At 44.8% G+C, this 27,451-nt stretch overlaps 1 protein-coding gene across 1 annotated transcript; it reads left to right on the top strand.

The window, feature by feature from the left end:
• The first annotated feature begins 5,044 nt into the window (after positions 1-5,044).
• UBTD1 (ubiquitin domain containing 1) lies at positions 5,045-27,391 on the top strand. Its single transcript, XM_044436641.1, has 3 exons — positions 5,045-5,454; positions 24,194-24,421; positions 26,854-27,391. Exons 1-3 carry the CDS (start codon positions 5,385-5,387, stop codon positions 27,237-27,239), a joined length of 684 nt encoding a protein of 227 aa, XP_044292576.1. The 5' UTR covers positions 5,045-5,384; the 3' UTR covers positions 27,240-27,391.
• Positions 27,392-27,451: the final 60 nt, after the last annotated feature.

Genomic DNA, 27,451 nt, shown 5'->3' with positions numbered 1-27,451 from the left:
AAAATTGGCTCTTGGCAATTATTCATGTAAAGGGAGATCACCCTATGAAATGCTGTTTGAATTGCCTTACTTGGGGCAGGTGGGGGAGTTACCAAGTTTCGAGTCAAAAGATAAACAATTGAGTGTTTTGGTAAAAAAAAAAACACGTGTAAAGAATGAAACTGCTGAAGTTTTTCATGGAAGCACAAAATGGAGGCGTTGGGAGGGGCCACAAAGGCCATCGAGTTCAGACCCCTGCTGTTGCAGGGCACCATGATACACCTTTTTCATTTGGGTAAAGAAAAGAAGGAAAAAGCAAAAGAAAAAAGAAAGGAAGAGGGTTGGTGTACCTCATTTGCTGAAGAGCACTCCATTATTTAAGGGACAGCAACTGCAGCTTTTTCTGGATTTGGACTAGGCAGCTGAATTCAGGGAAATGTGTGCTGGAAACTATGGACTTGACTGTGGGATCCACATAGCCAAGAAAGGGGAGTGCTCTGGCAGAAGGTACCACCATTTTGTGAGTGCTGCAGAGGGAGCGCACACACAAGAGCCTCTGAGCATGTGCAGAGTTCAAAGCACTTTGGGAAGTTGGGGCAGTGCTGCTTCCAGCCACAAGTTGGGGGCAGGCTTGCACTGGTTTTCTGGATGGTATCTGGAGTGTCCAGAAAACTCTAAAAGAAAATGTTGGCGTGTTTGAATCTTGAGGGGAAGGGGGACAATAAGGTATTGCAACTGAGGTGCGACATTCTTTGAGTGTTCAAAGCCTGTATTGCCTCAGGAAAAATTCTGCATGAGAAGAGATTGGGTTGAAGCAACGGATCTTTGAGCACTCTCAATGGGGAGGCTGAGGGGAATTTTTTTTAAGGGAAGGAAACCTAGAAAGCTGTATTGTGTGAATGCATTAATTGTTTGTGTTGACTACCAGGAGTTTTTGTGTGGGAGGCTGAGGGGAATATATTCTGAACTCTAGGTTATACCATCTTGTGGCTGTACCACAACACAAAGAGTGGAGGAAGAGGGGTAATGGGTGGAACTGGGGCTGTTTGGTTGGGTGTGTGCGTGTGCACATGGGTGCACAGTGGAAGGGGTTCTTTTCAAAAACCCCAAGGAGACTACTTGTTGTGGTCTCAATGTTGTGGGTTATTCCCTTTTTGCAATGTTGCCAAGTATTTTGATCAGGCTCCAAATTTTACAAGGAAAGATAGCTATGGAGGGTGTTTTGTACAAGAAAGGAATATTGATGGTGCTAAGGAGAGTTTTCCTTACAGTAACCTAATGTTAGGGGGGTGGCAGGCTTGAAAAGGGACAAAGATTTTTCAACTTCATCTCCAAGCTAATGTGGTTAACCAGGGTCTGTGAAGAAATGTAAAGGTTTTTTTTCTAATCCACCTGTTTTGTGAGCTGTACTTTCCCGACACCAGATGAACTGGAACTGCAAAGGAACTGCAAATTCCTGTGTTCTGCCTTGCTTTTCGTATAATCCATGAGGAAGCAAAGTCCTACAGCCAAGTGTACAGCTGAGTCCAGAAGCTGAATGAAGCCTAGACAACGAAATCTCGAAGAATCGCCTTAAAGGGCAAAGCAGACGACTGAACTGGACATTAGGCCATTGCCTCATCTCACACTGCTCCCACCTTGCAAAGCAGGCTAACCCAAGTCTGTTGACCAAAAGGAATGGTGGCCTTAGACAGGGTATTCATCCTCGTGGGGGTCTCAGCCCCAATGAGGGTGATATCTTTAGGTCAATGGGTCAAAAGGGGGGCCTAGGGAGCAAAGGAACCGGGCTCAAAATAGATTGGGTAGCAGCTCTGCAAGGGGAGCAGGTTAAGGGTGAGAGCTGGCTGGCACGGAGTTCCTTGCAGCCAAAGGAGTGGGTGAAGAGATCAAGGGGTTTGACTAAGACAATCCCCATCTGAGCTGCAGGGATAGAAGCTGCTTCCTGAGAAAAAGGGAGCACCAGTAGTTATCTGAACTGGCTGATTTGTTTGGTTGCTCACAAAAGGGGGAACTGTTGGAGAAATACGAAAATCCTGGCTGAGGGGGGTTGCTTATATGCACCTTCATGATAAGGTCAGATCTCTGTTGGTATTGGCTGTTAGTTCAAGAGGATGGGAATTGGAAAAGGATAATGGGATTATTGTAATTGGACTGCTAGGATTATTTCTGTTACCATCTTTACTATCATTGGTAAAGACTTTTATTAATAATGCTGTTCGAAGTGCTATACAGGCAACTGCCAAGAAAGAAGAGAGGGGTTTGCTGTTGGAGGTGAAAAGTCAAGATCCTATGAGTGATGATGAGGAGATCCTGGCTGCCTTTGAACGAGTGGTTTTAAAAGATAATTCTGTTCTAGAAAAAAAAAGTGGGGGGATTGTGGGAAGTGTAAAGTCTGTATCTTTTAAAATATGAGTGAAGGATTGTTCTTTCTTAAGAAGCGTAGAATCTGTATCTTTTAGAATGAATAAAGGCCTGTTCTCATTATCTCATCCTCCCCACTAGATTTAAGAAACATTCTGGCGTCAAGTAAGAATTTTCAAGGCCACTTCGGCCTGTTGACCTCTTAGAAGGTACTGCGCAAGCGTAATAAGCTTATGAATAGTAAATGACACACCTCTCATAGGTAGCAGACTCATTAGCATGAACATGGGATGTATGAGCGGGGGGGGGGACATATTAAGGAGTAGTATGATGTAGGCGGATGGAGAAGATTGTGACTTCTTAGTAACCAGCCAATGGCAAAGCGGGGATAGTGTTGAGCATCGGGGAAAGAAATGTATAAAATCTCTTGTAAACAGTAAAAGATTGCTCTTTGTTTCTCAGGCTACTGAGGCATTGAGCCAGCCTTTGCAAACGCTTTTTGTATGGAATAAACTGCTTGTACCCACTCGAATCCTGTCTCAAGGAGTTTTAAATCTCACAGCACCCCAGAGTGCAATATATTTGGAGGAGGGGTGTAACTTTCCAAGGAGCTCGTAGCATCCAAGTGCACACTTAAGTCACAGTAGCAGAGATTTGTAGTTATGTAAGTCACTGCAGTTGCACAGAGTCACCACCATCTACTGTGTCACCACCTTCCATGGTGGCCTTTTTAAAGGAATAAAGTTGAGATACCTTTTTTTGAGTCCTATTGCCAGTGTGGGATTAGTGCTCCAGTCCAGCAACCCATATGCACACTGCACTGAGTTTTGCAGGTATAACTATTATAGCAACTGTGTAAGTGTGTATTTCTCTACCAAATAAATGGTTGCCAGAGGCTCCAGGGCTTCATATATAGAGTAAGTTGGGTATGGGGAAGTTCATAGTTTTCAAAAAGAAGAGGCACTGGTTATTTTTCACTTGCATGGATTACTTAAATGTATACATATTTTCAGTTGCTTAATTAACAAACATAAAACATACCTGTATCTTCCTAAAACCTTATAGAACCCATAGACTGGGCAAGTTAGAATTGTATTTTGACAATGCATAAGAGTCATTATTCAAAATGCACTCATACTTGTAACAGTCCTGATGGCTTAAGATGGACTCACATAAATAGTACCTACTGCACTGTAGCCAAAAAGGATATAGAAAAGAAAAAATGTTAGCAGTGGAATGGCTAGAACACTGAAGCCTGTATTTGTCTTTTGAAAGCCTGTTTATGTGTCTGTGTTATGTAAAATGGCTACTTTCATAAAACAGTTCATCAGAGCTAAGCAATGAACAATGCCCAAACTCTTAATGATTATAATGTGTACATTTACCTTTTTCCAAAGCAAAGAAGGGAGAAACAAACATGTATGGTAAGACTAAACAGTAATACAGCATCGAATTCATTTTTTGTACACTGTCCCGAGACATTTGTAGTGGACAGGTTAGAAAAGCTTTTAATGAATGAATGAATGAATGAATGAATGAATAAATTCCTGTTAAGGATGAGGCTTCTATACAAGAATGACGGAGGGGGGGGAATATAGCCATATTCTTCTGGGATATAGCCATATTCTTAAGCAGAAATATGCTATATTTCACAGAGAACTCAGTGCCAAAGCACCCACTTTGCATGTAGTCGGTCCCAGTTTCTGTCCCCAGCATCTCCATGTCTGAAACACTGCCAGTCAATGTACTTAGCTAGATGGACCAATAGTTTGTGAAGGTATGAAGTTTCCTAGGTGAGCAAGTGATTTTTAGGGAAGGCATTTATTCATCTCATTGAAAATAGGGGACAAGGACTAAGAGGCTAAGCCACAGGTTTCATGGAGAAGGTAAATTTATGTATTATTCCACAGTACGATCCCACCTTTTTCCTCCTGCAGAGAACCAGGGCAGTTTGCATAATCCTGCTGCTCTCCATTTTATCCTCACAACAACCTTATTAATTCCGTTGAGCTGAGTGTTAGTGACATGCCCAAAAGTCACCCACTGAGCTTCATGGCTAGGGAGGGACTAGAACTTAGATCTCCGGACCTCAAGAACCACCCCACACTGATTGGGATTCATTTCACTTTTTAAAATGAAGGGTTAAAAATGAAGCGGCACAAGAAAGTACTTTGCAAGAAAGCTCCATTCATGATGAAAGGCAGCCAGGGGGAAGGCCAAGGCCTTCCACTGTCCAAACAGTAGTAGGCCCTGCCACAGTCAAACTATGACATCCAAAGGCTAGCTGGAACTCTTGTTCCTAATAACATCGCCTTTTGCAGATGGTTGCGGCACTCTGGCAGGCTTCTCTGCAAGACAACAGTGGCTTAGGTTGCCTGTTTCAACTGGACCAGACCAGCTGGAAGAGGCCAGATTGTTTCAGCATGTGTAGGCGTAAAGATCCGGCCTTTTCAAAGCTGGGATCGCCGACCATGTTAGTCTGCTGCAAGCGACAATCAGGGAGGGAGTGAGGGCCGAGTCTAGTAATCCTGCGCTGGAAAGAAACACAAACCCCTCTTGGTCTCGCCCCTTCCCGCCCCCGGCAGGATGGTGGCCAGGGTCACGGACGATCCTCTTCCTGGGGTTGGCAGAGAGAGGGCGGAGTAGAGACCGTGCGCCTGCTTTCGAGTCACATGCTCACCTGGAGGAGGAGGAGCCCGAAGTGTCTCCCAGGGCCGGGGGATCCTCCCCGGCTCAGATCCCCAGCTCCTGGCGGGGTGGCAGCCGCAGTAGCAGCTAGCATCAGTCCCTCTAGCCCGCCTGGGCTGGATCGAACCCGCGCAGGGCAGACCCGACCCGACCCGATCCGGTGTGGCGCTTTCCGTTCCGCAAGACTGCAAACCCTTTTTGGAGCGAGGAAGAGGAAGGGAAGGAAGCCGCGCCTCACAAAGTTTGCGTGCTCGTCCGGAGGGCGGATTGCGGATCCGGCCCCATGCGGAGCGAGCGATTCCTGAGCCGGGCTCAGGCGCTTAGACCCTTCGGAATCGCAGCCTGGAGCTGCCGCCATGGGCAGCTGCGTGGGGAGACAACGCAGAGAGCGGCCGACCACCCCGGGGCACCCGCGCAAGCGAGCAGGTGAGCGTCACGGATTTGACACCCTGTCCGCTCTGCACCCAGCAAGAGCAGCAAGGGAATCCGGATTGTGAGGCAGGTTCTTCACGTGCTCCCAGCTCTTACTGGAAAACTACACCTCCCCCTCCCCGCACCCACCCTAACTGGATACCCACCGAGACCAGTACGCAGTCCTGGGAACGAGCACTGCTGTATTATTTTTGTATTATTTTTCTGCCTTGATTGAACAGGCATTGAATGTTTAAGGAACATCAGATGGGGGCTGGAGGGGGTTCATTGAAATGAATGAGACCTAAGTTAGATTAACACTGGATGCTGCCCTGTGTGGCCCAGGTCACTATAGGAGAGCAGACAGTTGCCTGTGTACCCTTTCTTGGAGGTGGAAAGGTTCTGTCCTGGGAATTTTAAGAGATCTGGACAGACTGGGGTGGTCACCATTTCTCCAGAGGGCAGGGGGGTGTTTGTGAATACTATGTCATTGGTATAATCTTTCCAGAGCAATCCTGTTTTCTCCAGGTCCCTTGAACTCCAGTAAGACTGTGTGTGGGATGTCCCAGAAACTCGCCTCCCCTTTTTATGTAAGAGCTTGTCCAGCCCGTCTCACTAGATGAGTTGGAAGGAGTGCAGACTGCTGTTTCTTCTCTGCCCACTGACACAGATATAGGTGGGTTAGGGCTGCTTTGATGCCAGTGGGCTTCCAGCACAGTTCATGAGTTGGGCAAAGCAAAGTGATTGGGGGTTACCCCTGCCAGGAGCATAGCTTTTGCCTCAGAAACTGGCCCTGTTCCTGCACATTCATGACATCCTTGCAACATAAGCATGGCTTTCTCAAAAGCTAGGCTCAGAAGCACTTGTCCATTTGCAAGTTCAAGGACCTTGCAAATCTTTTGCAGGACAGAAAGGATGGAGCCAAGCAGGCTTTGTTGCCTGGGTGTGTGCATGTGACCTTATGAGGTTTGGGTCCATGTGCACAAAGACCTGGCCTGACTTTTTCTTGTCCAAGTCAAGCAAGAGTATGATTGGTTCCCACTCCAGACAACTCAGCTCAGTTGCACTCTGCTGGAGCTGCATTAGTTGGATCAATAGCAGAAACATCTTTAACCCAAGAAGCTCGTCAACACTGTTTGAGATCAGCAGTGGTGCACAGATATCAGTGCAGGATGTTTGAAGACAGAACAGTCCTGACTTTTTAGCAAAAGAAAGGCCTCTGTAGGAAGGAAAGGAACTAAGGTATAGTTCCTTTGGCTGCTCAGTGCTTTTCTTAAATCTGCAGATAATCTTGATGGTGCAAGAATGCCATCTAGCCATGTGCTTGCATTGCCAGGCTAATAGCTGACATCTCTTCATGTGCTTACCAGAAATGAGTAGCTAAGGGACAGACTGACCAGAGAGGCTGCTTCCTCTTTATTTCGGGCAGCTTTGTTGGGAGCAGTGTTTTTCAGGGGGTCTGTTCTGCTTTTCCAGTCAGTACTACACTTGTTCTTCTGCTTTTACAATTAAATTTATCTTCAGGTGCTTTGGTCCCACCCTCCAAGAAGCAGTGAGACCTCAGACTTGACTTTGCTGACACTTGATACCAAAACCTCTTTGCAGTACACACAGTTTGGCTGTTCTGTTTTATGCCATCTTGCATTTTCTGCCCTTGATAAAAGAGAAGGCTCTTGCCCATGCTGTGCTGAGGAGAGCATGAAGCTATGCATGACCTTGTTAGGTCTCTTAAAGAGCTTTACACATTTGTAGTGGTTATTTGGGTAATGGAATTCCTTGACAGGAGCCAAAAATGTTATGGCACCATATTGTCTGTTTTACTGTTGCCTGCATGCTAATACTCAACAGCCTACTTTATATCATGCTTGATGTACTCACATTATGCATCTGGTAAAGCAGGCTGCTGTTATGAAAGCTCAAACTATAATAAATCCATCTCCATTGTACTATTTTAAAAGAAAATCTTTGTGCCAGAGAGCAAGGTGTTTCCAGCTACTCGTCTGGAATTTATTTTTTGGAAGGCTTGAGCATATACTTCAAAATGAAAAGTAAACACTTGACAAGCGGTGCTTGGTGAATTCTTGCGGATAGAAATATCTAACTACCCTCATGGAGACCACTGAGATAGCTAAGGCTTATGGCTGGATTGTGAGAAATGTGGAAGGACCTAGCTCAGATACAGCACAGTCCCCGGAGAGCCACTTCCAGTTTGTGCAGACCATTTCCCCCAGTCTAGTGCCTTCTGAATGCTTTGGACTTCAATCCATATCAGTCCAAGCCAGCATGACCAATGGCCAGGAATGCCAGGTGTTGCATTCCAAACATCTCAAGGGTTCCAGGTTGCCTGCCCTAAGTGTAGACAATACTGAGCTACACAGACTGATGGCCTGACTCTGCATAAGGTAGCTAACTTTGCACTTTAATATTAGAAGGATATCTGGATTTTGTTGTTTCACTATCAAATACAGCAGGGCAATGGCACCAGAGATAAAGACCCTCTGGGAAATGATACATTGTTCTAAAAGAAGAAGCATCCCCCCTTTATTTGACCTAACGTTTTCGGCCCTTTTATTTGATAGTTTCTGTAGGCATGTTAGGTTTCAGCTTAACTTTAGCTTGCAATCCTAAATACAATTGCCCTATTGAACACAATGGAATGAAAATTACTTTGAAATAAGAATGCATAAAATTGTATCTTAGGGGATACGCCATCTCTGCTTTGAGGCTTTGTGATGGTGGCTACCTTAAGCGCTTATGAAAAGTTGGGCTGGCAGTCCTGGTGATGTATTGCCAGCATTTTGCAAACGCAAGCAGTGTGAGCTCAGCTGAATCTTCAAAAAGCATCACAAGCACGTCTGTGGTATTGCCCAGTCAAGTACAATTCTTTCTTCTGCTGCATTCTGCTGTAAGCAAGTGGACTGGGGGTGCGGAGTGTACTGAAGGCCTAAGGTCTGGTAAAGAAACCTGTACAGGGGCAATTCTGACTGGAAGGGAAAATTAGACATCGTCTTGAGTTCAGCTTTCTCTATCCTGGTACCTGCAAATACGTTGGACTACAATTCCCATCATCACCAGCCAAGAAGGAAGTGTTGCAGTCCATCACATCTGGAGGACTGGCTGGTTTAAAGGTTGAAGATCCAATGGAATCCTGGGAAGAGTCAAATCTTGAGCATTAATGCCTTTACTGAGCGCTAGCACATTTTCCTGTCTCTAATTATGCTACACTGTCAATTTAAAAATTACCACCTTAGCTTCCGGTTCTAAATTATGGGTCTGTGGCTGTTCGTCATAACTGTGCTCCACCTTGTGTGGAGTGCTACTCGTGTCTCCTTGTTTCCTGCTCTCTTGGGCCATTTTGGACAATATGTTGTTGCATTTTTAGGATTCATTCCCATATCTACATCCATGGGTAGACATAAGATGTTAATTACTAGCACATGGGTCTGATTTACTGACAGGCCTGTGGAATTCCGTGACAGCGTTGGAATTCTGGATTTCACATGTCTATTGATGAGTCAGACCCATATGTTATCAATTTACACATCACATCACATTCATTTGCCCATGAGTGCAACTGGTATGATTCCTGTGTAGGCTGCAAGGGTAGTGTGTGAACTCACCCTTGAAGAGTTTCCTTAGTTGGCTTGGTTGCCATCAGGCTATTTATTTATTTATTTATTTATTTATTTATTTATTTAATTAATAAATAAATAAATAAATAAATAAATAAATAAATATTTATTTCCCTCTAAGTAGTGTGATTCTAGAGTACACCCTATCATAACTAGAAACTGGCCCTTCCAGGGGACTGCAAGACTGACTCATGCCTTTGCTTTGCTTAGACAGTCACTGATTGCAGTTGCTGGTGTGTTGCTCCCAGCAATAATTACTGTTTTGTAGAGGCTGAAAAAGAGAAACAGGAAGTAGGAAGGGATGGGTAAGTGAGTTGACAGCAGCACTTACAGGCTACACCTTCCCAGAAAGGAGATCGACTGCATCCAAGACAAGTAGGTAGGATTCCATATTGTATCTGAGAAGACTTGGTTAGAATGCTTCATTCTCCTATCACAAGAAGATCATACTGGAAGTGACTTGCAGGGACAAAAACATAATCATAGGTTTGGTAATTAACCAAGGTGGCCCTGATTCTATTTTTAATTAATTTTATTTTTTATTTATTACTGATTAGAGGAATCTATATTCTGCTTTTTTCCTCTCCAGAAAAGGAGTCACTCAGAGTGGCTTACAAAATATCGAAATTGTAAAAATGAGAATTGGTCATTAAAACACACTTACAGTGAAATTAACGCAGCATCAGAGTAACAGAACTTCAAAACTAACAATCAATCAATAAAAATAAAAATGTAGCCAAACACATGCGTTAGGAGAAATATCCTCCATTGCTACTGAACACAGACAAAGAGGATGAACTAACTTCTTGGGGAAGTATCCCCAACACTTCATTTGTCAGGGCTTCCTGTCCAGGAACAGTAGATTCAGCAATATATGCTCTGCTTTTGCAACCAAATAGGCATGTTGACTGGCAACAGTTGGAATAAGTGCTCGTGTGTGTCTATAGTTTGTGGCACTGTTGCTCAAAGTATATGAAATTACCATTTTCTGAATTTACTAGTTATTTTATATACATGCCTCCACACACACATATCACGCACGTGTGTACAGAGGGCTGCGGTTTGCACTTAATGGAAAACCATGCATTAGCTAACTCAATTTGCTAGGCACAAATGGGAGTGAACTCGTGATTGTACTGCTCCAGAGAAATCCTCACTTCTGCTCTCTGCAAGCAACGTACAGTCAGCCTACAAATCTATAGGTTGTAAGTGTCACATAAAAACCTTGAACATGAGAATGCCTGGGGCTACCTCTTCCATGATTATGTGGAACCCAAACTCTAGGGTTTAACGCTTTTAAACCAAAGAATGCCAAGAAGACTTGCAACAAGGCAGTTACAATATTTAGCTAAACAACAAAGTTGAATGGGGTGGGTATGGTGGGAAGAACTTTGAATGCTGCATACATCCCCTTCCTAAAGATATTCCGTGTCTTTCAGTATGAAAAGCACTGGCTCAAGATGTTAACAAATACAGACACTGTGAAAAAGTGGTGTTAATCAGGGGTCCGGGGACTGACAGAAATCCAAAGGAGGATAAGTGATCTTGTATCTTAATTCACTTAGGAGATACAACATTCTTCTGTTTGTCCTCCATCTCCTATATTCCAAAGCATGGGCCTCTTGATACATCTAGTCTGTTAGATGAGGTACTGGGAAATAAAGAGCTATGTCTGTATAACTATTCGATTATATGGATAGGCTTACCTATTAGAGATTCCAGATCAATATTTTAAATCATTTTGTTAAATTCCTAAAGTTTCTTCTTTGAAACTAGCTAAATAGTCATCAGTTTGATGAACAACGGGTGTTGTTTAGCCTCTCCTCAACATACCTGCTTGCCCTGCCTCTGTTGAGGCCATTGACAGATTTGTTGTGATGTTTCAGTGGACCTAAGTAGACAGAGAAGTCATGGCTCTTTTGGCTACTATTAGCTGCTCTGATATCAGACGGAGGCCAGTCTGCATTCACTGCTAGCTTAAATTTTATAAACTGATTCAGCATTCTATAAGAGATTAAGGCTCTCTTCTCAGGTAAAATACTGTTTGTGGGTTTTTTTAAATGTTACTTTGTGAGTGTGCATTACTTGGACTATCCTTTTACCAGGAAACAGGCAGAGCTGGAAAATCAGAATGTTAAAATTTTGGAAATCTCCTCTGTGCTCAGTGGTGTCACACTATTGCAAAAAAGGCAGAGCAACAGACCTGCCATCCCTGTAGGATGGGACGATGGATTAGTAGACTAATTTCCTAAACTGGCTGGAAGGAACTAAAGGATTGGTGCTAACACAGTGCCAGTTGATCAGCTGTTCTGGCAGGGCCCAGACCTGTGATAAACCGGTATTCTGGATCACCGTCTGCCTTCCGTCTCTGTTAATTTGTGTGCAGGAATCCTCTGTCAACTGGATTGTGCTTTGGTTTGGACTGATTGCCAGGCTCTGTTGAAGTGCCATCACCCTGTAGGCTAGTTGCAGTCTCACTGCTCCTGATCACCTGTGTGAGCCACAAATATGGGTAGACACAGAAGAGGCACACTGCCTCTTTAGCCCACTCATTATTTATTGGAAATCCCTGCCAGTTTCTCTGTTACCATGGAGGCTTCCTTCAAGGCCAGCAGCCCTCTGCTTCCCACCCACTTCACTCTGCACACTCTGCAAGTGTTCTCATTAGACTGGACCTGCTACCTACATGTAGTGGCTCCTCACCTGTTGCATGCCTCAATTAGTGCCCCATCCCCTGCTCCCAGGCCTGGTTGTTTGTTTGGCTGAGGAGGTGCTGCCCAGATGCCTCCCTGCAGAGCAACCTAGGCAGACTTCACACCTGGGAGCCTAAGTTTAGACTCTGCTGTTTGGGGATGTGATGTCCCCAGTTACCCTTGGAACCAGTAGAAAAACAATCAGATATGAGATGTGCTTGGGCTGTTCTGTTGCCCTCTGGTGAGTTCTTGTGAGTGACATCCCTGTCCTGATGCATCCTCAGCTTTGAAGGGAGACAGGACCGCCTGTTGCTGAGATAATCAGATGCAAAAGAGGATAGGATTCCTGCACTTTTAATAGCCATATAGAAGAGAGATTTTGGACAAATGCAGCTCATTATCACAGCTGCACCTATTAAAATTTCCTTTTATGTGGAACTGCTCTGGATTCCCATCCTGTGTTCAGCCTGTGGTCCTATCAGCTGCTGCCTGTTCTTCATAACCCTCCCTTCTGCTGAACCTGTCACATGTTCATTCTCCAGAGTGCTCAGCCAGGTACCACAAGGGGAGCAAGAGCAGCAAGACTTCTGTTGATGGGCTTTTCCAGTGAACTGCTTTTCTTTCTCCTGAAGTTGAATCCTGGCACTGGATTTGCAAGATCAGTGCTGGGTTGCTCAGGCTTCACCCAGTTCAACCAAAGGATTATTCTGGCAGGTGGCAGTGGGGAGAGGAAATGGAGAAAATATCCTTTGCACTACAGCCAGCATAGCTTGGATGGCCACTTAGCCTGTCTTTTCATTTCCCATCACCACATAACATTTTTCGGCAGGCAGGACTGTCCTTGGCTAACTGACCACACATTACCAATCCTAGTGATGGCTGTCTTCAGAAAATGCTGATCCCTTTTTTGTGGAAAGGCCATTTGTCTTCCAAGGACTTGAGTGGGACAGAAGGGAGGTAGGCACAGCTGTGTCTGAAGGACATGTCCAGGCAAGGGACTAGGCAGCATTTCTATAGTGTACATAACATCTTGCTTCCAGCCACATGCACAAAATGAAATGTTGTCCACATATCCCTTTCTGTGGTCACAGTCAGTATACTACATTTATTCTGCACTGCCCGAGTGACTTCTCTTGCTTGTACAGCATCCTGGTGCCTTCAGTTCCTGCCATGCTGCTGGTTAATGTGTATTGCAGGAGTGCTGCATTTACACACAGGCAGATTTGATAATGGGCAGTGGTGGAGTTGTGGTCTGCTGTGTTCCCACCAACAAAACAAATCAAATGTTCAAGTGTTTGAGTCCAGGACCCCTCTTTACCTGGAATTATTTTCTTGCTAGGAGCTCCTTTATAAGACCACTCATTTCCTGATCCCACCAGCAGTGGTTTGATGATGCTCCTAAACTACTGCATCTTCTTTATGTTTATCTGTAAAATGTATTGACTTGATCCTAATGAACTGTGACTGCTTACAAATTGCACCCTAAGCCTCAACTTCAGGATTCTCCCTGCCCTTTCCTTTTGGCAAAGGGATTTCTGCTTCTTTTCTTTCTTTAGCATTAGCTTTCCTGTTGACCTCCAATCATGTGATTCTCCTGAGCAGCAGATATGCATAACAACAATAATTTCTCTTAGCATGTTATTGTTTTCAGAATGCACATCCCATGTGTATTATCACCAAGGCATTGTCATAATAAGAGATTTGCAGGATCAGACCAAAAGCTTCTAGCCCACTGTCTTGTTTCCCAAACAACTAGATGTCTATGGGAAACCCAGAAGCAGTATATGAGGGTGGCAGCTCCCCAGCAATTGGCATCACTACATACAGGTAACATGTATGATATAGCCATCATGATTAGTAGCCACCAATGATCTTATCCTCTGTCAATTTGTCAGATTCCCCTTTAAAGTACCTGTGTTACTGGTTGTCACCACAAGATTCAGGAAGAAAGATTTCCTAGGTTCTCTTAGATCCAGAAGTGCTTCCAGCATTGACTTTGTGGGGTTTTGCCACTGAAGTGATACGGAGTGACTACTGAAGAGAGATTGGGTTGCATGAGGTGTAGATAATAGCCTTTGGGCTGGGACAGTCATAAATACTGGGCTTTGTCTTCTCTGTCCCTGGTACCACCAGTTTGCCCAGATTTTTTGTGAACTTAGTTGTTAACAGCTATTTTCCTTCTTATTTTGTATTCATGTATTCATGATGCAGAAACTTCAGCTGGACCCAGCATGTTTTCATTTCTTGTAGTAATTCCTTCTGCTCCGGTCCTAGATGCTTGGTTCTTAGAAGTTCCTTGTGTGTAGGTGTGTGTTGAAAAGTCAGTTATATAGTCTGTGAACATAGCAAAGAATACAAATGTTTCTAGCATGATTAGGAATGATATATGCTAATATATGAAAGAAGATTCCTTGTGACTCAAGAGAGGCACAACACAGATCTCATTACTGGTGTCTTTGGTTGTGACTGGCTCCACCAGGAGGGATGTACACAGAGCCAGTGGACCATGTGTGGGCTGAGGTGTACCACCAGATTTGTCATTATGGGAAAAAATATTTGAAGAAGCAAAAATGGTGTCTGTGGGGCTGTGAAACACTGCAAGGCATCATTTAACTGCTACATGTTCCTTGTTGAAGTTAGAGTGAATTTATAACTCCCATGTCAGTCTTCAGTTTCAGAGGGAAGGAGGTGTCAGTCTATAGCAAAACAACAAAGAATCCTATTTGTTCTCATTTCCTACATACTATGCAAGAGTCCTCCTCAGTTGTGCACATTTTATTGTGCCAGTAGCAAGTATATGGCAATTTAAATAGTTTTGACCTGTCACAGACTAACATGCCAGAAACACTCATTTCTTCCCAATGAGCTGTTCATTGTTGCTTGTCTCTTGATTTGCCTGCACCCACGAATAGCCTTGACTCATATCTGTATCTCCAGCATGATCATATTATGTTCTGCATCTTGCCTTCACTCAAGGATCTCATAAATCCATTATTATCATTGCCTTGATGCAACATGATCAAATCCTTTAATTCTTCATGGAACTAACCCAGTACAGTCACCTTATCAAGTTATGAGCTGTTCCTTCCTGCCCCAAAAAGAACTCTGAAGTCATTTTTTTAAATGCCATGGTGAAACCAGTCTAGCAACTTGGAACCTGGCTTCCCCTCACCCACAGAGGAAAACCTTGCTTGCATAGTCAGTCACTATATCTGCCTTACAAACCCTTTGTCCATCAATTATGAGTTTACAGAGATATTCCACACACACACACACACACACACACACACACACACACATTTTATTGCTATCAGGTTGTAAGTTTTGGGTTCATAACGTTCCTGAATCTGAGTGAACTGAGACATGACATCATTTGTTTTTACAATACAAGGTGTACCATTTTAACGTCATTCACCATATAATGCAGAACTTAACTTGTTTCTTTATAATATATAATTATGGTCATAATTTAGATCTTGTTTGCTGCAGAAATGACTGGCTAGGTGTTAATGCAAATCAAGAGGTATTAAATACAGCTACCAGGGTTGGCTGAGTTTGACACATGGAGGCTTTGGGCGTGGGGGGCTATTCAAGGGTGTTCAAGGAACAACGCATTTGTTCCTGTATGGGAGGGCACCCTGGTGCACAGAGAATGACTCTTACCATTGCCTTTCTTCTGGAAAAGGTGAGACACTGAGTTGAAATATTTGGCTGGATGGATCATTAGCCTGATTCAGTCAGGCTCTGAATATGCTGCTTTCTGTAATGATGCTGCTAGAAGACCCAGGTGCAGAAACAGTTATTGTGTTTATGAGTAATAAAGAAGCAGAGAAGAACAACCCAGGAGCTTAGAATAGACTTGACAGAGCAGGAAAGGAGAATGAGCCCTTGCTTCCTGGAGAGAGGGAGACAACTGATTTGCAGAATTTTTGGGTAAGAGGGAGAAGAAGCCTTTCCCTACTTAAGCTGAAGAGAAGCTTAGCATATGCTGAGAGGATAGTCCAGATCAACATATAAGAAAGGTGGCACAGATTGTAAATCTCAGATCAAAGTTTTATACATCAAGGATGATATCTGTGTTTTCAGCATAATTCTGACTTTTTTTTAATTTGAGACTTGCTAGTGCTAAACAGATCCCACTCTGGGATAGTTATAGGGCAGAGAGAAAGAAATTGAACCATCTCAAGGGCTTCCACAGCTACCAATATGGTGGACTGGATCTTACAAAACCAGTAAGCACTGAGTCTAATGTATGCGGAGTCTAAAGCATGTTGAGTCTTCTTAAAATGTGGCAAGTTTCACAAGGTTTTGCAGAATACTCATGTGCCTGCTGCCTGTTGATTTTCTGGGAAGCCTCCCAGTTCCTATGATTATGAGAAGAAGAATACTGGTGGCCTTGTTTCTCCACTGGGCTGAATGCAAGTAGAACCTAGATCATCTCTTCACAACTGTTAGGAAAGGATCTGTCATATTCATGAATGAAAGGAAATCAGTGGCTATCAGTAAAGACAACTGAGATCATGCATCTTCAGGCTTCTGATGTCCTTCAGATTGCAAGGAGTAGAGAGTAAGAAACAGAATGACTCTGCCATTGCATTTCTGCAAAAAAATAAATAAAATGGTGATGAACTGAGATGAAATATTAGGCAGGATGGATCATTAGCCTGATACAGTAAAATTCTGAATATGCTGCTCTCTGTAATGTTACTGCTAGAAGACATTATTTTAGTGTAGCTCAGTGGCAGAGTACGTGCCTTGCATGAAAAAAGTGTCCAAGTTCAGTTCCTGGTATCTTCAGGAATGTCTGAGAAACCCTGAAACCCTGGAGAGATGCTGTCAGTCATCATGGACAATTCTGAGTTAATGGCCCTATGGTATAAGGCACTTTCCTATGTTCCTAGCTTTTCTGGAAGGATACATCTCAGGTTGGATATTTTCTCATAGGGGCATTCAAATTGCTTGTTGCTTAGTTGAAGAGGTGAGAGCTAGCAAGACAGACTACAGCAGGGTCACCATTTATTGTAATACACACTTTCACTGCCTCAGGCTGTGAAAGTGTCAGGGCAGAATGATCAGAGCTGTTCCTAATTGGTGCCTGATTGACAGTCAGGCAGCAGTTGGCAGAAAGCAGTCTTGTTGAATGGGGACCTACCATTTACCTGCTTGGAAAGCAGTGCTTTCTTGTCCCATCAAAGCCCCTTTCCTCTGTATGCTGAGCTGCCTGGACTCAAAACTGGTGGTATTGCTGGTCTTTCAAGGTGGCTGCTGCCCCTCACCTTGCTGCCCACCACCAAGCCAATTGTTTCAGAGCTAACCTAGTTGAGAAGCTTAATTTAGCTGTGGGTGGGGAGAAAGCAGGAGGCACTGCCTATGTCTTGCTAATGTCAGCAGCTCTCTATGGACAGTGGGTGGCCAAATACACTCAGATTTTCCCAAGTGGAACCTTAATTCCTTCAAGGGAGCCAAAACAGGGGCTGCTTGCACTTGAGGTTCAGTTCATTGCCTCATCCCCTGTTATCTCATTCCAGGCATTGGTTGCTAAAGATGCCTTATAATCAGTTTTCAACTAGACTTACATTCTTGCCATATGCCCACATGTATGTTTGTTTGAGTTCAGTTTGAATGCTGGGCAATAAATCACTCCCTTAGTCAGGATGGAAATCACCCTTCCTAACCAGACTCAGCACAGTCGCACAAATCTCACAACAGCTGTGGAGTCATCCTTCATGATGAAATGGCCACTTGCGGGGATTGGAGAAGGACACGAGTGGGCTTCAGTGATTGTTTGGCTCTTTCTTTTTTCAGCTTTGTTCTCGCTTTCTGAGAACATGTCTTGCCCCTGGCCTTTCTTTCCATCTAGTACCCTAATTAGATTTAAACCTGCAGCACAAGCTCCTTAGACATCTGACTTGATGTTAAATCCCCTTGTGGAGCTCGCCTCACAGGGTCAGCTTGGGAAGCTGGCCCTCTCCTGCCTCTTTCCCCAGCAAAGCAATGCTTCTAGACCATCCGGGAAGACTCTGCAATACCACCGCCTGCCACCACAAGAGTCTAGAGCTGCCTTCCCCAACCTGGTGGCCTTCAGAGGCATTTGGACTGCAGACTCCCAGTGTTCCCACTCAGCAGGGCCATTGACTGGGAATTCTGGGTGTTGCAGTCCAAGCGTGTCTGGAAGGCACAAGGCTGGGGAAGGCTGATCTAGAGGATATATTCCCAGTAGATGAAAGGGTGAATGATATTGGGGCAGGATGGGAATTATAGCCTGGAAAACTGTCTTCACTCTATAGGTCCATGATTCCATCTTGCACTTATGGAGTCTGTAGCAGCAAACCTCTGCTATCATTTTAAAACAATGTCTTTGTAGCTCTGTGAACAAATCTTGAGTGTGTGAGTAGTGCTGGATGAACTCCTAGAAGGCCAAAGGGGCTGTGCAAGACATCTAATTGGAGGGCGCTGGAAGGAAGGCTTTCTGGTCCTTCTTGGTGTACACTCTTCTCGGACCTCTGCCCATTTATTCCTCTACCCATTCTTTCCATTCAAAGGCCATAGGAAGTGCTGCCTTATACAGAGGCAGACCATCTAGTCCATTATTGTCAACCATGACTGAGGTTTCAGGGTTTCCCAGCCCTACCTACCCGGAGATACAGTGGATTGAAACTGGAACCTTTCATATGCAAAGGGTGAGCCATATCCTGCCCACTATGAAACAGTTGCTTTTACATTTCTATGAAATGCATTTCCTTGAACATTTGGATCTTGGAAGGGGAATAAAATCTGCAAAATAAGAAAAGTTGTGCTCATTTGCATGATATCTATAATTTATTCAGAGCACCAAATTTGGACCTCCTCAGTGCTGAATATATGCAGCCATCATTGTTCATGTTTCTGGCTTGTTCTCCCAAGTTCTGCGAGAACCAAATGGAGGCTGTTGCTAGATGCAGTGTCAACCACTATTGAATTGCTCTTCTGGAACAGTGTCTTCTGAAACCTCTCTGCTGCTGGAGTCAGTGACCCTACGGCCCTTGAGCAGCTGTCCCATTAATGCACTTCGTGCTTACCCAGTGGTGATCGTGACAGATCATGTTGCATGGTGTTCCTTGGGAGTAGGAGGCAGAAGGGAATGAGATAGGAGGCAGGAGGCAGAATATCCCTTTTTCCCCAGTGGGCTTCATGTGTGGACTGCTGTCTTTGGAAACTGCTGGCTGGGCCTGCTTATCTCTGAGCGGGATGTGTGGGGTGAGTGAGGGTGAGGAGGGGGAGAGAAAAATAGACTGGCTGGACTCACTGAGTCCCAATAATCGCCTTGCCCAAGCCAGATGTGTTGGACAGCAGCTCCCAGCATTTGCAGGTGGCATGGTCAGTCACTGGGAGAGGGGCATGGTGTCCCCAGCAGGCAACACCACTGTGTTTTAGTGTCCAGTTTTGGGTATCTGGCTGTGGACTGTCCATGTTGTGCTTGGTGTGCAGTCATTGCTCCTAGCAATGTTTGGTTCTGTCCTGTTGCAGAGAGCAGGGTTGACTTTTTAAGCAAAACTTTCTCTAAGTACTTGCTCTATTTTCTTGCATGTGGTGGAGAAGCACTGTCCTCTTTCATTGCTCCCATTAAGCTACATCTATTAGCCTAATCAATGCTTTCCTGCTGTCTCTAGTACCCTGGAGATTATGGTTGGTTAATGGCTCATATCTTAGCAGTATATCCGCTGTCCCACATCCGGTGGTGGGACAGGTTGGATGAGAATATCTTCTTTCCCGTCCATCTCTCCACCCACTGACACTTTGTTGTTTCTTCCAGATTGAGCGTGCAAGGAGGCAGAAAGTATAGTGAGGTTCTGGGTAAGCAGGAGCATTTTGAGGGCTTGCAGTAAGCCAGGCAGGCCTGGTTAGTGCCTTATAGTCAGTCACGATGTTTCTCCTTTTATCTTGGTATCTTCTACACTGTCTGGTTTAGGTTTGAGAGCAAAATTACACATGATGCTTAATGCAGTGTTTGGAAGTACATCAGGTTTTAAAAAACGGAATAGCAGGTTCAGTGAGACCCACTTTTTATCAGAACCACAACATGCAAGGAAAGTTTAGACCAGGGTTGAGAAACCTCTTTTATCTTGGAGAAGCTGCAGGGGGGCGGGATGTGCAATTGTATGTGCAAGTCAAATGGAGCAAGGCTAAAGGCAAATGGGATGCCCCCAAGATCCCAGCATATTTTAGCATAAAGCTTTTACTGCTGCTAAATGACTCTTAGGAGGGGCATTATAGCCTTTTTGAATGAGGGAAAACTGTGCAGAAGCCAAGAAGCCACTAGACAATTGACAGCTAGGGAAAAGTTGTGGGAGCAGCAGAAGGGGGATTTGGATTCCAGGCAGACTGAAATTGGCCTGTGGGCTTGAGACTCCGCACTCCTGGTTTAACCCTTCCTTCCCAGTCAAAGTATTAGAAAAGGGGCAGGGAGTTCCTATTGCCCCCTATAGAAGGGCTATTTCCTGAAGCCTAATAGCAGTGGGGTGGAGAACAGATTTTTACTGAGATCGTGGCTCAGGAGAAAAGGGTTAAACATCTTCCAGACCAAATTCCCCATGAAAATAGAAGCTCCCTGTGCCTACTGCTATTACTGTTTTCAAACCTGATGTGTTTCCAGGTGGTCAATTCATTGTCATATGTAATTTGGACCTCAATCAGGAGCCCTTTCTCCAGATGCCAGGGACTGAACCTTCATCTGTAAAGCAAGTGGTCTGCTAATGAGCTGTAGCCTGCCTTTGCTGCTGAGCAGAGTTTAGAATGCCTTGTGCAGGGATGCTCTCAGGTTGTTCCTCTCTAGGATGTATTACTAGCTGCTCCTTGGGGCCCAGTTACTGGAATGACACCTGACTTTTCAGCTATGGATGAAACAGTCCTAGAAATATGCAAGGTGTGTCTAGTTCATTGATCATGTACTATGCAAGGCATTTGATCTTTATACCTATTTGTCACCTCTGCGGACGTCTGTATGTAGTTGGAGGTCATATTTTCCCCAGACCTCACCAAGCACTGTGCTTCCCTGTTGTTCAAATGCCACTACCAAATTTGCAACTGTGGCAGAAAAAACAAGGTACATAGGAAGTGCATGTCTTGCTTACAAGCAGAACCATGCCCCTGGGACACTTCCAGGAGTGCAATTCTGGTTCCAAGCTTTCCCTGCATGTCTTGTTTTCAATGGGGGGTGGGGGTTGTTGTCCACCATACCAGCAAATGCAAAGGCAGCAGCCCTGGTGGTAGTGGTGGGGAAATTGCCATGTTGGGCAGTATGTTGCCCACCCTTGAGAAAGCTGGTATAGCTATTGATCTGGGTGTTCAAAATCTGTTTCAGAATATTAAGCAGGCAGGCTTCCTTCAGATCGTAATGCAAAGTCTTCAGGGTGCTCTTTTCTCTCCCCCAGTGTTTTCAACTGCACAAGAACCCAGCACAGCCTCCCCCCACCTTCCCAATGAGTGAACACCTCCCAGACCTTTTCTAATGAAAAACAATGAAAAAGGGAAAGTTCATACTCTCACCTGCATGAAAACTTAGTTTGCACCGCATCGTTATTGTTATCATTATCACAGTAATGGACAAAAGTTACACACACCCCATGGCCCCACCACTGAGTTCCAGAACTCCTTATTTCAGGGCCAGTCACTTCACTAGAAATCTTTCAGACAATTGCAAGGGACTCCTCCTCCACCACAGCAGCCATGTAAGAAGAACAAGTGCCCTGTGGGTGAGAGGAAAGGGGGTGGGGGAGGGGGAAGTAAAGGCACCATATCGCATGCCTATTCCTGAATCGGCCCGAGTAGCCTCTCCTGAACCACAGTGACTGCAGCCATCAGTATCAGCTGCCCCATGAGAAGGGGCAAAAACAGAGACCACCATACAACAGCCTTCGATTGGCTTCTCTCCCAGACCACCCATGTTTGCTTGAGTTCATCATTTCAAAATTGTTTTTTTTTTAAACCTGTTTCTCTCTTATTCAACCCACCATCTTGTGTGTCCATTTTTAAAATTTCTACAAGGCTTTAGAATGGAATTGTATTTAATGAACTTTATGAACCATTTTAGGGACTGTGGCCAAAACGTGGGAAGCAAACTTAAATCTAAGATAATAATTACACATGGAAAATCACTTCAAACTATGTTTGCCTAGGGTTTTTGTCTTAGTGCTCCACCCTGAGAGAGATTATAATGTGACTAGGCATGGCAGAGCCTAGTCATGGCAGAGCTTCTCTTCTACTCATATAATACTTTGGAGAACAGAACATCTCCCACAGTTTTCTTTCTTCCTCATATTCATTAGCCTCTTAATGCTGGTACTGTTTGCCACTCATCACTGGTTCTACCAATATCTACAAGCGACAGTTATACCCCGAGTCTTAGATATTTCCTTCTTTGTGCTCTTTGTGCCTGTGCAGGATTGTTTCAGAACTTTCTAGAGCATTAGTCAAGGAAGTGGCAATTCTGCACCTTCCCTCGGAAAAAGTGCCAAGTCTCTCTGGGCGGTGCTGGGAGGCATGGGAAGCACTTTCTTAATAGCTTTCTATCAACCCCAGTGGTCTCAGATAGGGTTGTTAATGGCATTGACTTTTTGCACCACAGCAGTGGGCTCGAGTTTAGTTCTGCTAGAGTATCTCCAGTCCTTTTTGGGCCAGTGAGTACCTTTTGAATATTAAGGAGGTGTTGGGTTCTGAGCACATCATAACATGGCTGCCATTGTGGGAACAGTGTATTCACAAAACAGACACACAAAACCCAGCCAGCCATAGCAAACACACACAAATACAAAACACATGTTTGCTCCCACCTCTTTCCCCAACTCTCCCTGCATGGCTTATGCAGACAGAGCTGAGGTCCCTCTTTCTTCTGCTCTTTTTCTTTTGAGGGGGCAGCTGGCAGCCCTTCACTGTGACATATTGGCTTCCCATCACTGACTGTCTTTACTTCTTAAGGATGAAAAATGAAGATGGCAGTAGCTCGTGGCCTTTGCTTCCCCCTGAAATTACTGCAGCAACCAGCAAGACATTAGGTTTTTTAATAAAAATATTAAAAAGTCAGGAGAGGTCAGAGGCCCTGACAGGTGCTGGAGAATATATTGGTGCTCATGGGTACCACACTGCTAACTCCAGTGCTTAGCCTGCTCTCCAAATGCAGTGTCCGTGAACTGTTTCTTATATATGTAAGAATTCTTACATTCTTTTCTGTGGTACAGTTATAGGTATCTTATCACATTTCATTGAATTGTGTTCTTAGCACAGATCTCCTTTTTCAAGAGCTTAGAGAAAATTTAGACTATTCTCTGTGGGGTTGTTTTTTAGAAAATCCACATTTTATATCCTCCATTAAATTTGATGTATACTTCATCTATTGTCCCTGTTATTCAAAGCAATTAAGAGAAATGTGGCACTTGTTAGTTCATCTCTGTTCAGTCTTTGTCTGTCATTTCTCTAGAAAAAGATTTTCACTTAGTTGTCTTGCTCTGTGCTTCAGTGTGGTGTAGTGGTTAAGAAGATGGGACTGGGATTCAGGTGATCTGGGTTTTAGTCCCCATTCAGCCATGGAGCCAACTGAGTGACTTTTGGTCAGTCACAGACTTTTAGCTCAACCTACCTTACAGGGTTGTTGTTGTGAGGATAAGAGATTGCGAGCAGGAAGATAATTAAGTAAGCCACCTTGAGTTCTTTGGAAGGAAAAAAGGTGGGATATAAATATAACAAAAAACTAGAGGTCAGCTAGATTTTTGCATATACTATTTGGATAACGAATTTTGATGGGAAAATTAGAAAAGGATTGGAGGACCAAAACAGGGATGATGGAAAAGATTTATACAGAGATGAGCATAAAAGAAATGAACATACACAGAATGGGAAACTGAGGAGGGATGTAGGAGGTTTTTCTGAATTTAGAAGGGTTTCCTTTTCTATTGAGTGAATGAGAATGCGTGTGTGTGCAAGCTTATAAACACACATGAATACATATCTTAAGGTAAGCATGTAATGAATTGATCCTGTCTCTAGTAAAAGAGCAAGCATTGAATAAGTAATCTGAGGATCAACATCAGAACCAGGAAGAGGACTATCTTCCCCTCTGAGCATCTTTGCTTCATCCTTCCCCAGCCTCACAATCTAGCAGGCTCCAGTTCTGTAGCTTAAACGTTGGCTAATACCCTGAGCTATAAATATTGCCAGGGATTGTGGATGTGCAAGAGAGCATTTGTCACTGGCCATGTGACCTATGCCATGCACCTGACGAGACAGTGTATGTGTTAATCTATTCAGGGGGCTGCATGTGTGTGAAAAGATCTATGCAGGGGGCTCAGGTGTGAAAAAGATGGATCAGTGACTGCAAGAGGAAGGAGGCCAGGTCCAGAAGGCTACAGGATTTCTGTGTTTGAATACCATTTGACATTTCCCTTTCTCTCTTTGCAGGTCGTAATGAGCCTTTAAAGAAGGAGCGGCCCAAATGGAAGAGCGACTACCCCATGACAGATGGACAGTTACGGAGCAAGCGGGATGAGTTCTGGGACACTGCACCTGCCTTTGAAGGCCGCAAAGAGATCTGGGATGCACTCAAAGCAGCTGCCTATGCTGTGGAGGCAAATGATCATGGGCTAGCACAGGCCATTATTGATGGTGCTGGAGTTACCTTGCCCCATGGTATGTGAGGAAGCCAGACTATCACAGGGCTAAGTTCTCTTCCCATATCCCTAGTGCTAGGCAGAAGCAGGTCTGCATAACAGAGACTCCTCTAACCAGACAGAAATCAATGCTTCAAAACTCCCTACTGCCAAAGTCCAAGTAAACTTGGCAGGTGTGCATGTATATGCAGCAACTCTGTATTTATTATTGTAGAGGTGAACACACCCAGAAGCCAGGGCTGGCCATGCCTTCCTGTACATGCTAAGATAAATGGGTTTGCTACCGTAAAGTATATGAAATGCCCCTAAGTCTGCTATTTAAAAGTTACAGAGCTGTGTGACCTCTTCATAAGACTTTGTACACAGTTGTTTCTGGAATAATGTCAACAAAGAATCCAGGAGAACATAAGCAAGGAGACAGATTGGCCACATCAGTTTCAACAGAAAAGACCAAAACGGCAAATTCATCTCATGTCTGCTAGCCAATGATTGCCTGGTCCACATACGGATTAAGCAATGTTCCCCAGATGGCGGAACAGGATTGCTCAGCCTCGCTCTGTTTTCCTTCAGCTGCAGGGCAACAGTGAGTTTCCAGGGATGTGTGGATGGTGAGGGTGTTTAGAGGATCTTCCATCAGATATAGGGAAGTTTTGTCACTGGTCCAAAGAAACTGCCTTGGACAGGTTCCACTCAACTCTAGCAGAAGAGACAACAGAACTAGAGGCTGGGCAATCTCACATCCATCCATAAGGAAAAGGCAGATCCTAATACAGGGGGAGTCCGATTGCACAAAAGGCCAGACAGCTGCATGCAGCCCACAGACCTTGTGTTGCCAACTCCTGTCCTACAGAGCCAAAGAGAAGAAGGGCCAGTGTATCTTGCACCCTAGGGTGGCTGGTGGGTTTCACTTCTAAGGCAGGCTTGCTTGACATGACAAGCCATGGTGATTTCTTGTACAGAATGGTCTGTTGTGTCATCCAAACCCTGTTGTGTTACTTCAGCATGGGACAATTGGTTTTCAGAAACCATGATAAGAAAGGACAGTCTGTTCTGTGGTTTCCACATTTCACCATAGTTTCTCAAGTTATCCAAACCTGGCATCATGATTTCCACAGTCCTGGTATGCAGCCACCACAAAGTGTTGGGAGCTAGGTTTCCCCCTTCTACCTTTCAAGCATCAGACTGTTCTTTGGTAAAAGCTCTTTAGTGCCAATGAATATCCAGCAAGCTATAGCCAGCAAAGGCTCTGAGCATGCACAGAACTGAACCCAAACTAGAAACTATTTCTGAGAACCTTCCTTCTGAGTTATCCTGGACTGCACTGCTCTGGGAGTGACCCTCTGGAGATAGGCAAGCCTCCTAGTGCACAGGCCTTCTAGTTGGCTAGCCTTTCTCTCCTGACACCACATCATGGGGTCAAGGATTAGACCAAGCTCCTCTGGCTCTTCTCCCACGTCCCCTCCCAGCATTTCCAGCCCCTCCTGGTTCCCAGGATCTGCCTGAACAGCTGGAGACAGTGGCCTTAAAATAAGCTCTCCCTGCTTCACCATACCTGTGTCTGCAGGTCTCACTTCCCAGGCTTCACCATCGCCAACTGAGGAGCTGGTGTTGGTGTCACCCTGGCCCTGAACTGCACATCCAGAACAATGGCTTCTTTCATCCCCAACACATAGTCCCCTTAAAAGAGCTGCAGCTGCAGGACCTGCTCCAGCCATCCAGTGTGGGACTGAATTTCAGGCACAGTGGCTGATGGGATATGTGCCAACTGTGGGAGAAGTGAGCAAAGAGGGTGGCAATCATGGTAGAGTAGAAACCATTTGATCATTCAGACAAACATGCCATGGAAACAAAACAGGGTTGCTTGTTGTGCTATGTGACTCAAGAGATATGGTTTCTAGCCCCCACTCTGCCAGGAGACTTGGGCCACTCACAGACTCTCAGCCCAGCCTACCTCACAGGGTTTTTGTTGAAAAGATAAGACTGAGAGAAGGAGATTTATGTAAGACATCTTGAATTCTTGAAAGGAAAAAAGATGGGGTGTAAATATAATAAATAAACAAGCAAATTCATTCCTAGTTTTGTGGGTATCCATATGCTGGCGGAGGGTCTGAGGATTCCATGATAAAACTAGAAGAAGGCTAGGAAACGGATGGACAGAAAGGAAAACTATTTTGGACTTCAGTTCTCAGCATTCCTGACTATTCGCTATTTGGCAGGAGCTCCTGGGAGTTGAAGTCCAAAGCAGCTGGAGATCTGCCCACTCATAGTCTAGGACACGGAAACCATGGTCCGATTTGAGGAGTATCTTGCCCTTAGGTGGACAGTAGCTTTTGGAGAAAGACTAGATTATATCTGGAAGTCTTTGATACCGAACTGAGGATCTCAAAACAGACTTGAGGATGTGTGTGTGTGTGTCTCATGCCCTCTATTGGTGTCTTCATTTCCCTACAGGCTCCCTTACGGAGTGCTACGATGAATTGGGAAACCGGTACCAGCTCCCCGTTTACTGCCTAGCACCACCTGTCAACCTGATTATGGAGTGGAGTGAGGAGGAGGGTGTGGAGCCTCCAGAGCCAGCACCCAACACCCGACGTGAGTTCCCTCTCAAAGTGCGCCTCTCCACTGGCAAGGACTTGCGCCTGAGTGCCAGCATGACGGATACAATTGGGCAACTGAAGAAGCAGCTCTATGCCCAGGAAGGACTGGAGCCATCATGGCAGCGCTGGTTTTTCTCTGGCAAACTCTTGACAGACAGAACCCGCCTGCAGGAGACCAAGATCCAGAAGGACTTTGTCATCCAAGTCATCATCAATCAACCACCTGCGCCAAGGAACTGAGCCGGGGGCAGTTGGCATGGGCCCCATGCTGTGGCCCAGGGACTGAGCTGAAGCATGTGATCACGGGCGCCTGCTCCTTTGCCTGGGGAAGCCAAGGGCACCCTCAGAACCAGAGCTGCAAGATTCCACAGCAGCTCTCGAGAAGTTGCACAGGTTTACTTGCTTCAAGGCACAGTTTACGTGCAGCAAGCAAGCCAAGCCAGAGCACAAAC

This window comes from Varanus komodoensis, unplaced genomic scaffold, assembly GCF_004798865.1.
Source record: "Varanus komodoensis strain SLA01 unplaced genomic scaffold, ASM479886v1 scaffold1, whole genome shotgun sequence".
Classification (NCBI taxonomy): domain Eukaryota; kingdom Metazoa; phylum Chordata; class Lepidosauria; order Squamata; family Varanidae; genus Varanus; species Varanus komodoensis.
This window is presented reverse-complemented; position numbering and strand designations above follow the sequence as displayed.